Genomic DNA, 15,242 nt, shown 5'->3' on the forward strand with positions numbered 1-15,242 from the left:
AGTGATAGACTGGCATAAAGTTGGCTTGACGTTGGACATTCGCACATTTAGGGACCGTCTCTAAAGTGTATACGTCTTTGGTACACGTTTCTAACATCAATATCATTTGAATAGAACGACAGTCATAAAACCAACTGTAAAGTGTTCATGTGGTGCCAGCCATAATGCGCACCCTTTAGATTTTTGATATTTATTCAAATAAAGTAAAGTTTGCTATTGAAGTTAGAAACGTGTATGCCAATGTTGTATGCAACTTTTGAGACGGTCCCTAAATGTCCAAATGTCAAGCCAATTTTACATTTAGGCTACATTTATTCATTTATTTAGCAGACGCTTTTATCCAAAGCGATTTACAGTTAAACTAACAATAGGAGGACAACAATATGCAAGTACTATGACTCTTCCCAGTTTAAGCTAATGCAACGTAGCCTACTACTCTCTCTCTCTCTCTCTCTCTCTCCACACACACACACACACACACACACACACACACACACATGTATGTGTGTGTGTGTGTGTGTGTGTGTGTGTGTGTGTGTGTGCGTGTGCGTGTGTGTGTGTGGAGAGAGAGAAGAGAAAAGAAAGTGTTAATGATCAAGTGTTGATTTTATGCCAGTATATCACGAAACGCTCTGCATGAAACTTTGCGCGTTACGTTCATATTCTTAGTCCATAGTAGCCTACAGCCTACATCCCCATAAAGGTGTGAGTTTGGTCTTTCATATCACTGTATTAGTCCATAGCGTTTTGCCCCGACGGAAGGTGAATCCTTGAGTGTGAGGTATTGAGGGAAACCGATTATAATCCTGTTCATGTAGGTAGAGAAAGCTGATAACATGTAGGCTACAAAATGTAACAATGAAGTTATTGAATGAAACATAAACACAGCTTTTGTGTCTTTATCACCTTTTCCGCATATATATACTGATACGGGTAATCATTTTCATTTTATGAATGAATGGCTTGTTCTAACAGTTGCTGGTCTTCGTCAACAACACGTGCTTTTGCACCACCTGCTGGTGGGATTGACTAACAGCAGATGGATAGTATGCTCGATAATCTATTGCTTTTCCTGCAGTTCCGTTGAATTTACTGTCGAATTTGAACCACTGAATTTGTGGAAGCGAATTTGTGGAAGCGAAATAAAATGGACCGAAAATTGCCTGTTGAATATTATAGGTTGTATTTTTAAACAGTTTGAATATTTTGGAAGTGAAATATGAAAGGTGAATATGGATTATTGAATTTTTAATAATGAAAATGTGTTTGAAATGTTTTTAATTGAAATATTCACAGCTTAAATATTCAACCATGTTGAATTTCAGCCCATAAAAATGCAAGCCCTAAAAATACAATGCATTAAAATGCAAGCATGGTTAATGCAATGCCTATTATTTTTCAAGTAGTGCAATTCAACAGGCTTTTTGTTTCAAAAACATTTGAGATTATTTTACTTCCATAGTTTAATTAAAGTGTCACCAACAAGATTTTTAAAGGCAGCAGAAACGGCTGTAAACAGCAGACACTGGAGATGCTGGAATGAGAGTTTATATCGCAGAGGATATAACTATAACACAGTTGAGAAAACATTATGCATAAGCTGAGGCTATATGAAGCCTGCTGGGAAATTGTATTTAAACGCATTATGTTTATAAGGAGACTATAGAGAGAGATCCTGTGGTAGATGAGCGCTGATAACAATACTTATGAATTTCAGAGATAATAGAAGCATCTGTGTGTGTGTGTTCAAATGAAATCACACAGATACATTTACATAAAACTGTGTTCATCAGTGGGATTGAACAAGAGAAGAAAGCAAAAGAAAATTAAAGTTCTCCACAGGCTGGTAATTTGGTGGCTCATGTTTGTTCATTTATGGAAGCGTCTGTTATCATCATCGTTATTTACATCCCTCAGGAACTTTGTGTTATGGCCCAGAGCTTTAGCTAAAGCACGAAGAGTTCAGTCTCTGCAGCAGACGGGTAAAGTGTGTGAGAGATGAGACATGTGGGCATCATTTAATGTTTATGGAACAAACCCGTGTTTGTTTTCTGCAGTGGCCAAGAGAGCTCAACGCGCTGCAACTGAATAAAACACATGTAAATAGAAAAACACCCGCAAATTAAGAATTACTTAATCAGTTTCACAACACACGTGTGCTCCAAATACTCACAACACAACCAAATACAGAAACGCGCTGCAAATACCACAACGGAAATGTTTTCAGGTGACCCCAATAAGTGACGAACCCGGCTGGGACGCAGTTTCACACCAACCTCACATACATATAGCTGCACACTATAAGACTCTATAAGGCTCAGATCCACATCGGGACTGTAAATAATTCACAGGAGTAACTGCACGTATCCAACACAGTCAAGTCTGCAATGGGAAATAAGCTGTTATTCTCTATGACATCACCTCAGCACAAAATCTGTGCTGTGAAAATCCAAACAGAAATCAGGTAAGATACGAGTGTAAAGGTGTTAATGAAGCAACGTTTCAGCTCCAGACTTTTTACACTTTTGAAAATAACAACAGGATCTGCAAACTATCTTGGACGTGCCAAACGGTCCTTTGATGATTCCAGATAAGGTGTGTTGAAGGACAGCATCATCATTTCAGGTATAAACTTCACTTTTCTAATATTTACATTTATGTCCACTTTCTAATGACTTATTACATTTTACTAACTTAATACTGAGGTTTTATAACTGAGATGAAAACTGTAAGCTTACTGCTAATACGCTAATAACAAGCTGGTATAAACAATCAGATTAGCTGTAGCTTTAAGCGTCTGTGACCATTTCAAATAAATATTTAGCATTAAATACAAATCACAAGATCTATACAAAACCCTTACTTTGTAAAAACAAGCAAAAAATGTTTAGTTATCTATTTTTATAATGCTAGCATGCTAGGCTTCCACTGTAAATGCATTCATATTACAATAAACATATTTTCAGTCTTTTTACAAACTGAAGGAAGAGTTAAAATGAATTACTGTGGTAATAAATAACAGACCAAATATGATGTAAATACAGCTGCTGTTGTATTTAACCCAAAAATATTCCTTTAATGCACGTTTGAAAAAAGAGGTGGATTAGATGTGTATTAGCGAGCTCTTTACTAGCTGGATTATGAAGCTGCTTCAAGAGAATATCAAAGTGTAGCATAAAAGCCAGCATGTGTTTCAAGTACAACGGTGTGGAAGAAATATATTTTTTTCTGTTGAGTTTGGACATCTCCAGACAGACTCTGGACCCTCTATGAACTTAAATGAGATGGCAGTGGACATGAAACACACTCAAACAGAGTGTGAATTACATTCAAACTGACCTTCTCTGTTTTCCTTTTGTTGCTGCCAATGTTTCTGTCAGCACATTTTGCTAGGCTGGCTTAAAGCCTCAAGTGAGGTGTTACACTGCATTTACAAAGGTGCCAAATCCCTCTGCATTCTGGCAGGTTGTCTGGTACTCAGCTGAAAACCCGCCTGAGGGGCAAAACAGGAAAGAGATGCCCCCTACTCGCAACACAGTTTTGCTATTGATTCCTAGAGCAGCTCTGCTTCTGAACGCCTCCGCAGAAGACCGTAGCGCTCAGAAAACAAGTTCATGTAGGAGGAGACGTTCAAAGGAAGGTGGCTTTGTCTGCTCTGAACAAATGAACTCAGGAAAGAGGCGGACAAACAAATTTCTACCTGTGTGTTTCATATTTATGACATTAGATGGCTTGTTATGGAGAGCTAGCCTAGCCGTGCAGAATGAAGAAAAATGCTTTTATGATGCCAGAAATTATGCTTTTATCTCACTAGAGTTATTATTATCTCCTATTTCTAACTATTGGATTCAACTTTTAGCCACCTTTAGTCAAAAAGCAACCACAATAATATATCCAATAGATTATAAGCTAAGAAATGTTTTCTCATGTTTGACATTGATATTGTTCTCACCTTGAGAAACGTTATTATTACAATCTAAATGGCAGTACTGCTTAACAACCCTCACCACACACACACAAACTGACAGTTCAGCAATAAAATTCAGTTCTTGAGTCAATTCTTGGGCTGCTAACAGTGTCTGATCCAAAACAAAAGGAGGATTTCTAAAACGGATCAGAGGCAGTATTGAATTATTCATCTCACACAAACGAAGAATTAAACTAATTTATCTGCCAGTGACACATGCAGTTTTCTGTGACAACGCAGACGGGTGCCAAACAGCATGTGGCGGTGACGGGTTAGCATAAATCGCTAATAATAAATGAAATGCTCAGTTAATAGCAGCTTGATAGCTTGTGTGAGTGAACATGATGTGAGATCTAATTCATACAAATACTCTTTACACTGTCCTACTAAAGAAGAAAAAACATCATAAACCAGCCTAAGAAAGTTTGCTGGTATTAGCTGACTGACTAGCTTGGTTTCTATTGAAGACCATCAAACCATTGTAGGCTGGTTTAAGCTGTTTCTTTTAGTAGGAGTGATAAAAGGCAGACAAGATGTGCAAAGCATTAAACTGTTCACATCCTTTGGATAAGTGAGGAAATCCTCTGGGTTTTCATGCTCTTGTGGGGCGCTAGGCTAGTCTTTATCTGTCTAGCTCTGCTTATAATCTCCATATGGTCTATTCTTCTGTATTTCTTCCAAAATATCTTAAAGTTTAATCTTATTTTTAATCAAAATGGTTTCTTCTCTTCAGCTGCAGAACAACTCTAGGATCCTATTCTCTCTGAGCTTGATCTGATCACAGGAAACTATCAGAGCATCACTGTGTGGGATTTTTACATTATTCAGCATTGCAGTGTTCAGCAAACATACAGAACTCTGCGTATTATGGGGGATTTTCTGCACTGATTTATGTGCTCATGGAGAATCAGAGGTTAGTTGACTGATGGTGTTTCAATTTCATGCAACAACCTGTTGTAAAAAATAGTCCATTCGACATATAGCACATTTGACATATAGCACATTCGACATATAGCACATTTGACATATAGCACATTTGACATATAGCACATTCGACATGTAGCACATTTGACATATAGCACATTCGACATGTAGCACATTTGACATATAGCACATTTCAGATATAGAACACTACCTTTTGTTGAACAGCTCAGGATTCTGGATCTTGGCGTCCATGTCATAGACAAAGTGCTCTTGTGAGATGGTGACACTGTTGTCAAGACTGTCGTTCTTGCTGATGGTGACGACAGGGTAGCCCATCTGCAGGGTCCAGCGGTCCATGACCTGCGTTATGTTGATGTCCTTTCCCTCCCGCTGCATGGCCTGTGACACAAAATATCATACATCAAGCATTGAAGGGCATATAATGGCGAGTAGAATGTGAAAATAGATTGTGTCTGATTGTGTCAGTTGAGTGGAAGTGAGTTGTGTTGGTGGGCTTTAGGGTTTAGGGACCACCTAATGAAACTATTTATAAATTAATTCAGATTTGATGGCTTTAATGGGTTCTTATGCACATATTTGGGCTGATTCAGGTTTTCTTTGTCTTGCAAAACTAAAATGGATGTAAATAAAAACCCATCCAGGACTTTTAATTAAAAACTCTTAGTGAATAGAAAGGTGATTAAAATTCACTGTTCTTTTACACCGCACACGGAGGAACATTACAAGGCAATTTCCAGTTATCTAACCTCTCTATACAAGAGCAACGCTTGTAAAGGAGTAAAAATAGATTTATAAGTCTGATTTCTTCAAAGGAAGCTTCTCCTCCTTTTTATAGTAGTAAAACATAAAATTGGATCTCACGGCTCATTAATGAGGAAAGCTCGTAATGTGACTATAAGTTTCGTCCCTGGAGGAAATATACTGCGTACACTTTTTCTACTTACTCTTTGAAAATGCTTATATAAATGTCTCAGAATGATGGACAACTGGCAGTTTTTTGTATGAATTGTTTTTAAAAGTTCTCTGTATATATGAGGAACTTTCAAATGCTTTATGAAGTTTAATCCACTTTTCACCTTGAGCTGGTGTATCGATTTTGAAAACGGTGATAAGAAGGGTAGGTGACTGCAAATGCACTGAAACATTTATGTAAAAGAAAAAGTATTAAATTGTTCTCCATATACATCAAATATTATAAAGAGTTTGATCAAGGAAACTAGTGGTTACAACAATCCCAGAATACACTGCCAATGGAGTGGAGTGAAATAATGACTATAAATACACAGTTCACGAGTTCACACTTACAAATAATTAGATTTGATAGAGTAAAAGAGGGGATCGGCTCCAAGCTCGGAATTTGGCCCGAACCCAGAATACTCCCCCGTATCCCTGGGTGGGATAGGAACTAGCTGAGAGTAGGAGTCAAGGTGGCGGAGGGATGCAGAAAAGACTGTCGAGGAATGATGGCGAGTCAACTATATATATATATATATGTATGTGTGTGTGTGTGTGTGTGTGTGTGTGTGTATATATATACAGTGCTATGCATAAGTTTAGACACCCATGCTAAAGTTGACTAAAAAGAGGTATAAAAAATCGTCAATTGGAAATTGAACTTAATGCCTAAATTAAAAAAATTAGGAAAAATCCAACCTTTAAGCACACCAATTTTCTTTGTGAATGAACAATGTATCGTAAATAAATAAATGTTCTTCCTTAAAATACAGGTTGCATAAGTTTGGACACCCCTATGTTAAATTCCCATAGAGGCAGGAAGATTTTTATTTTTAAAGGCCAGTTACTTCATGGATCCAGGATACTATGCATCCTGATAAAGTTCCCTTGGCCTCTGGAATTAAAATAGCCCTACATCATCACATAGCCTTCACCATACCTAGAGATTGGTGTATCAACTAATTTTGAGGTTTACTTTCAATCCTGATGTACTGTAGCTGTCTATATCTGCAGTAGACAGTGAGGCACCTTGCTAGGTTTTGGATCAAAGCGAATGTCATTGGATCTACAGATATTTCCAATCATTTCCATTCAAGGCATCCTAAAGAGGTGCAGCATTCCATACTTACTGGAGCCAATCAGTAATTTTGTCTGAAATTGGTTGTAACCGTTGGAGAGCTACAGTGTTTCTGCAGCAGTACTGAGTCAGTGTGTTGTGGAGACCCATGGGACTGGAAGAGAAATGTGGTGGCAGAAACAAAGTGCTCTGTCAGGCTCTCTTGCATTCTGCAAACTTCTGCTTGACTAGATCAGTCGAGCATGTGAACTTCCATTCTCCAGTGTAACTGGGACCCTCTTGCTTATAGGAATTGATTATGACCATTATGAGTATTAAAATAAGAGACTAACTAAGCTTGTATGAGATGAGTTTACTTGATTAGTGTCTAGGATATTATATAGAAAATGTTAAAGGGGTCGAATTTTGCCCTTTTACGAAGTCTTGATTCTTTTTAGGGTATACAAGAATGTGCTTTCATGCTTGATTGTCCAAAAAACACATTATTTGATGCATTTTATGTCAAAACAGCGTCTCTTTGACATAGCGATAACACTGTCTTCTCTAACGCAGCTCACACCTTTTTATTACATATTCCGTGGGCGTGGATTATTTAAATTATTACTTACATTTAGACTTCACAAGGTCCATAAAAAAGCGTTGTAAACTAGTCGTTCATTGTAGTTCTTGTAAAGTGAATTCTGTTAAATAAAATATCTCCCTTTCGAGTGGACTTTGAGCTTTGTAACCTTGCAGAACTTTTTTTATGCTCAAACAGCAAAATTACACTCTAACCAAGTAGAAAAGGTGATAAAGCATAACAGGACCCCTTTAAGTGAATCCGGACAACTTCTCACATCTGTCAATGACTCACAGTTTGTTTACCATGTGAATACAGAAGTAGAGGCTCTGAAGAGGCTGATGACGGCAGCTGATGTTCCTACATTATGAATCATTTTTCTGTAGGACGCTTTCAGGAAGCCACTGTACCTTTGCCCTGGTGGAAATAATTAAAGGAAGTGAAGGCCGGTCCGGCGATGTGTCGTGAGCTTGACAAAGGGCTTTGTGGGCGCCAAGCACTGCCAGATTATTGCAGCAAATTGGATTTCATGAATAGCTAATGAACACAACGCATATCAGTATTCATTAGATGATGGGCTGTCACGGACTGTTAATGTAGCTAAATTCGTCAGTGCCTCACAAACACGGTCACTGAGAGGAGACCAGGGTCCTGGTGACATAAATTCACCTTTAAATCCTTTCTGTTCTGAAAGAGAAAATGAAGAAGCGGGCGCCCATCAGCCGACACTTAGGAGAGTGATGTGAATGACAAAACGCTTCATACGATGCTGATAGCTGCTAAATGTCCTGCTGTTCCATTACAAACTATAATAACTTTGAGATTATGCTTGAAAGTAATCTCATTAAAGTCATGACACTTTGTGAGATGAGCACTGAGAGGACTTGCTGAGAGTCGTCTGACTTTAAAAGCACATCTCTGTGCTGATGACTTGAACCCAACGCTCAGCTTCACTGTGATTATAGATGTTGGCTACGACATTTCCTGACAATGGCCAGCAGTTTCACTCGCTCTTCAGTGTCTTAAGCTTTTTTATGTCCTTGTCTATTTCTTAAAAAGCTTAAATCTTACATATTAGATAGATAAGGTTTTATATTTAGTCGGTATTAATTACATCTGCACTGCACAGGTGTGTTAGCATATTAGCATTATGTAGCGTCACACCTCCAGCCTTAATTCATTTTGTTATCTTAGCAATTACATCTGAAGCTGCGTTTCATCAATTAGATTACGGATTACATGATACCTCCGTCCATGAAGGTAAATGAGACGTATGGAAAAGGCATATAAGAAACAAAATGGCAATACTAGCACTTGTTTTGCATGTGTGTGAATATAATAAAGAAACAATCATTAAAAAAAAATTTATTCAGGTTTTATTGTGATTTATTGTAGAAGCTTGAAGGGATTATTGGAAATGAAGTTTTCCAATTAACTATATGGTTGCTAAACCTTCTGTGGTACTAGAAAAGATGGAGAAATTGAAGCAGCGAATCTCAGGAAACATACCTGTCAGTGTTTTTGTCAGTCATGCCAAACCCAATATAAACTGTATTTTTGAGGCCAGAGTGACGCACCTAAATAGGTAAACATTCCTACAATGGTGGATCATTTTTAGATTTTTCTTGGGTTATTCTTGGCTACACCTGAGCTGAAGGGCAGATGCTCATGTTTAATCTGAGAGACTCATCAGGCTTGTCAGCAATTATGTGACACTTCACTAATCTGGTCTGATAAGATTCAAGTAATTTATAAGTTAATTAAAACCACCAGAATCAGCAGCAGCAAGACTTCATAATCAGTATCTGTGAACATTAGCATTTAGCAGGTTACAGCGATCAGATTTCTGGATCAATATGTGACCCTCCCATGTGGACCTGTGGAAAACGTTTTCATATTAAGTGAAACCTCAAGTTTAATAGCAAGACTATCAAACACAACCCAGCCTGCGCATCGAACTCCTTCCAGTGTGGCATTTCCATAAAACCCTTATGTGTTGATGTGAGTAGGTGGTGTATTGGCATGAATTGTGAGCCACTGATGATGTGCAGTTATATAATGGCCTCTGCCCTACATGTCTATGCAGCGCATGAATCTCTGAACACCTGCCTGCAGGAGACGCACTGGGTGAATTTAAGTTGGTTGAACACATACAATTTCACTCGTCAGCTCGCCGCTCACTGACCCCATCGATGAGTCCCACTCGTGGATGGAGGTCTCACACCCAGAAGATGCTTAAGATCTTACCTCTGAGAATTTGTTCCACAAGTCATCTCGCGCCGCGTTCCCATACATGTGCGTCATCAAGTAATCCTGCAAACAGACAGAGACGGAGATCAATATTGGAAGAGAAATAAATTGGACTTGGACAGGAACGGTGAACTTGGGAAACGGAATAAGCCCAAACAATAACATTACTAATCCGCTCAATTCAAGCTGAACATATGCAAATTAGCAGCAGATGTTTGGGTGTGATTGGCTGTCAGATCAAGGAGGACCATAAGGAGGCCAATTAGAGGCTGATTATGTTGTTCAAGTCGATGCTGCATCAGCGTGTCACAGAATGAGTAACATACAAATCAGCAACACAATTTTACAGGAGTTTCTTACAAGACAATGGTAAAGTTATCCATATTACAATAAAGACCCTGGGTTTTAAAAAAAAAATTATGGGGGAAAATCATTAATTCATTCAGTGACTACAAACTTAAATACGCTTACAAAGTAGTACATTGACGATATCTGATAATCATATTCACATAACAAACTGTAAATGTATTTACATGATACCCATGTGCAACTTGCTATTACCTAAATTTAGTAAACATGGTTCTTTTTAAGTGAACATTTATAAATAAGTAATGTGTAAAAAGTGAGCTTTGTGAAGAAAATAAACACCTCACCATAAGTCAGCAAAGTAAATACAAGTACTTCAACATCAATCACAGACAAATGTGCAAAGTGGATGAATATCTGTAATGTTGTATATTGGCTAAGACACTAGTGGGTGTTCATTTCTGTGCTAAAAGACTTTAATCTGTTAAACAGAGGCAGCGCTTGTGCCAAACGCTACATTATCAGTGTGTCTGTTCTGCCCTGCAGTCTCAGTCATACAGGTGGTGGGCGACATGAAGAAGGAGTCTGATCCTAGAGAGCACATTTACATTCATCTGATAAGAACATCTGGTGGGAAGCCTTTTCCCTGCTGTACGAGATTCATCGATAACTCTCGAGTGACCGTGAGCGATAAACTCGTCAACTGTAATCATCTTCCTGTTGCTGAAGTCAAGAGCACATGCTGACATAAAATAGCATGTTCTCTGTTAATTCTGGGGTATGTGACATACAATGGACTGATTTCAAACTCCCTTTATACTGTGTTTTAAAGGGATAATTCTCTCATTTTCCACACTTCTGTGGAATACAGTCTTGTGTTATGAAGTCATAAGAGAGCTTTGTGCGCTGAAAAGACCAAGTCAGATTTCCACAGTTAAATGCCAGCACTCAATTACCTCAAAAACTCAAAAACCATTAAATGCACTCAATACTATTGGCTTTGTGTATTGTGATGCACCAGGTTTGAAAGATTCAATGAGATCTTAGAGAAGAGACAGTTTAATCAAAGACTATAAATATGGATTTGGAATGACATGAGCGTAAACAGATGATGGCAGGGTTTTTATTTTAGGGTGAACTTGTCCTTTAATAAGGTAATTATTTTACACTTTGTTTCATGAATCAGGGTTAGGTACTTGTTGAAATGTAGACAGGCATCATGCTGAGAGGTTTGAGCAAATTGCATTGGGATCCTAGCCTGGAAATCCAGACCCAAATCCAAAAGATTAAGGGTCTGGCATTGAGTAATGAAAATCGCCCAACTCGAGGGGCGGTACCAAGCATGCATTTGAAAATCTCACTGCACACAATTGGATAACACTAGCCACTGTCGTAATTGCGCTGTCACTAGCACTGTCGTCATCTGTTTAGCTTGTCTCTGGCCCGCCTATATCAGATTCACGATGTGATTGGTGCAGTTCAATTGTGCTCTCGCAAAGAATGGATTTCCAGGGTATTGGGATCCTGAAAGCGTGACCCAGTCCAGCTGGCCTCCATCACTCTACATGCTCTGCTGAGCTCTCAGAGAGTCTGGGATTTGAGTCTGGAGCAGAACCAGATTCATGTTACCATCCTCTCTCTCTCTCTCTCTCTCTCTCTCTCTCTCTCTCTCTCTCTCTCTCTCTCTCTCTCTCTCTCTCTCTCTCTCTCTCTCTCTCTCTCTATATATATATATATATATATATATATATATAAACAACTTGGAATTGAACATTATATACATGTGTGTAGGTGTGTAAGGCTGTGTTACGCTGTGAGTGAGTGTGTGTTTATTGGATGTTTGCTGCTTTCTGGTCGTCCCTCAGGAGGTGGCAAGATGCTACAAATTTCGCAGCTATATTGGAGCATTTGGCTTCTTTGCCAAGAATGAAACTGAGTTTTTGGGTTGGATTACAGGTGTTAAATTGGGGAAATATTTGGTAATAGTGGTCTCTGATGTGTTTATATTTTGGCCATTCTGTGAGGAAGTGCAGCTCGGTCTCCGTCACTCCCAGAATGCAGCGCGAGCTGTCCTCACGGGAGAGCCAGGTCTGTCTGCGCCGGCCCGTCTCGATGGCCAGACTGTGCTCGCTGAGTCTGTATATCGTCAGAGTTTCACATCACTCAATGTGCTCAGGTAGTTCGCAACAGTGTACTTTTGATTTAGTGCCGAATAACATTCCAGTTTGTGTTGGTTTTTAATGGTGTTTGTCCAATGGGTGATGTACTTGTCTTGTTCTGTGTTGATCATTTGTGAAGACCGAATGTGTATGAGGGTGTGTGTGTGTGCTGGGGCGTGCTGATCTCTGCAGGTGAGCTCAGTCAGTCTCAGCACCAGCTGGCACAGGGGACTCCTCGTTACGCTCAGCTCTTGGTGTTTTAGGACCTTGTAATGGTATGTGTTGGGGTCGCTTGTTTTTAGGTGTTTCCAGAATTTGATGGCTCTTTTTTGGATGTTTAGAAGGAGAGGGTATTGGCCTAAGTCTGCCCTGCATCCGTTGTTTTCTGCATTCCAGTATTCTTTTACAGAAATCTAAATGTAGAGTTTCAATCGGATGTTTTTCCCAATTTAAAAAATCTAATTTTATAGCAGGACCCCACACTTCACTGCCATATAAAACAATTGGTTCAATTTGGATTGGGATGTCAATTTCTCTTTGAGTTCATTCATAGCCAAAGTAAAGTTACCAGTAGTTATTTTCAGGCCGAGGTAAGTGTATGTTTTTGTGCTCTCAGTGGTCCCTGATATCTGGAGCGTTTCTGGAACATCATTACTCTAGTTTTCTGGAGGTTGACGGTCAGGGCCCAGGACTGACAGTAATCCTCCAGCAGATTCAGGCTGTTCTGAAGCCCCTCTTTAGTGGGCGACAGGAGAACCAGGTCATCTGCGTAGAGAAGACACTTTAGGCCCTATCTTGCACCCAGCGCAATTTACTTTGTACTCCGACGCATGTTTCATTCCTATTTTGCACCCGCGCAAAGCGCGCTTTTCCCTCCACAGAAGCACGTCGCTAAACTAGGGAATGAACTTGCGCTCCCTGGGCGGTTCAGTGCAAAAAAGGAGGCGTGTTCCGGCGCAAACAATCCCTGGTGCTATTTTACTGTTCCATAAAACAATTGCGCCACTGGCCAGAAAAAAACTAGTCTAAAGTCAGTGGCGCGTTGCGCGTTGTTCATTATACTATTTTAAGGGCGCATGCTTGACCATAATGTATAGCGTGCACAACGCGCATACACTTTGATTCTCTAATATACACAGAAGCAGCAGTTTTCATTTTTGCAAATCATATTATAACGATAGATAGATAGATAGATAGATAGATAGATAGATAGATAGATAGATAGATAGATAGATAGATAGATAGATAGATAGATAGATAGATAGACAATTTATTATAAAAGCATACATCTAGCTTACACATTTACCCACATTATTATATACCTGTTTAACCGAAGCTAATTTGGGTGTGTTTCTCCATCCCCATACAATGTCACTTCTCTCTCTTTTACGGCCGTGACGAGAGCGTTGCTCTCCTCGGCTGTGAACCGCTCCTGGCGCGCGCCTGGCAAATCCGCCGTTATAATAGCAATACGCCAAGGAAAAAGCGCGTCTGCTCTTAAAGGGAATGTGAGATGACGCTCTGATTGGTTTATTTCACGTTACGCCCAAACCACACCTATGAATAATGAAGCTCTTCAGACCAACCCATTTTAGATTTGCGCCTGGCGCAAGAGTCATTTATCCCGCCGGGAAAATAGCAACAGCGCCAAGACCCGCCAACAAAGTTACTTGCGCTTTGATACTTGCGTTTCAGATCGTTAAAATAGGGCCCTTTATCTCTGTGTCGTGTACAGTGAAACCTTGAACGGGAGCATGTTCTAATATATTGGCTAATTGGTTGATGTAAATGTTGAAGAGGGTGGAGCTTAAACTGCAGCCCTGTCTCACTCTGCGCCCCTGGTGGAAAAATGTGGTTCTTTGGTTTCCAATTTTAACAGCGCATTGGCTGGCTATGTACATCGATTTGATCAAATCATAGAATTTCCCCCCTATTCCATGTCGATAAGTTTTAGGTATAATCCTTCATGCCAGATTGAATCAAATGCTTTCTTGAAATCAATGAAACAAGCTAAATTTTGTCCTTTGTTTTGATGTACATATTTGTCAATTAGTGTTTGTAATGTAAAAATGTGATCGGATGTGCGACATTTTGGAAGAAAGCCAATTTGGCATTGTGCTTCATAAGGAAGTGTAAAAGTCTGGTGTTTAAGATGCTGCAGATAACCTTCCCCAGGTTACTGTTCACACAGATGCTTCAGTAGTTGTTGGGGTCTAATTTGTCTCCGTTCTTGTGAATGAGGCTGATGAGGCCCTTGTTCCAGATCTCAGGGAAGAACCCTACACATAGAACCTCATTGAACAGTTTTAGCAAGGCCAGTTTGAAGCTTTGGTGTGTGTGTTTCAGCATCTTGTTCAGGATGCTGTCAACACCACAGGCTTTCTTGGGCTCAAGGACTCCTAATTTTTCTTCCAATTCTTTCATTGTTTTGGGGAAATCTAAACGGTTTTGATTTGCTTTAATTGATCTTTACAAATTCTCTAGTTTATTCAGTTGGGCTGTATAATTCTTGGAAGTGGTTTTTCCACTTCTCCCAGTCTTGGATTGCCAGAACTTCTTGATTTGGTTTGTATAACAATTTCCATTTATCCCAAAATTTGTGTGAGTTTATAGATTTTTCAATTTCTTCAAACTGGTTATGCAAAAACTGTGCTTTTTTCCGCCGGAGTGTGGCTTTATATTGTTTTAGTACCTCACAATAAACAAGGCGGATGTCCGGATTATCTGGTTGTCTGTGTTTTTGGTTTGATACATTTCTGAGGTTTTTTCTCAGAGCCTTACAGTCCAAATCAAACCATTTGTCAGTATCTAAATATTTTTTCTTCGGTGTAACAATTGTCAAATTACTTTTTTGTGCTGTTTTGTAGAATATGTTGTTTAGGTCTTCTGTACTTCCTGAGTGATGCCGAATTGATTTTTAGGGTACACCTGTATTTGAAATGAATGTATGAGAGGATCGTATTTCTGAAGATTCACCAGCAGTGCTGTAATTAGTGGCACTGTTTTCAGTCCATTTGAAAGGCA

At 39.2% G+C, this 15,242-nt stretch overlaps 1 protein-coding gene across 1 annotated transcript in view; it reads right to left on the reverse strand.

The window, feature by feature from the left end:
* Positions 1 to 15,242, reverse strand: part of LOC308689438 (thyrotropin-releasing hormone-degrading ectoenzyme-like) — a 132,306-nt gene that overhangs the window by 30,091 nt on the left and 86,973 nt on the right. The window contains exons 8-9 of the mRNA XM_081363144.1: positions 9,751 to 9,816; positions 5,103 to 5,290 (exon numbers count right to left, since the gene is read on the reverse strand). Of these exons, the coding sequence (XP_081219270.1) occupies positions 5,103 to 5,290; positions 9,751 to 9,816 (254 nt within the window). The remainder of the gene's footprint in view (positions 1 to 5,102; positions 5,291 to 9,750; positions 9,817 to 15,242) is intronic.

Source organism: Scardinius erythrophthalmus (assembly GCF_964197995.2).
Source record: "Scardinius erythrophthalmus genome assembly, chromosome: 4".
Lineage (NCBI taxonomy): Eukaryota > Metazoa > Chordata > Actinopteri > Cypriniformes > Leuciscidae > Scardinius > Scardinius erythrophthalmus.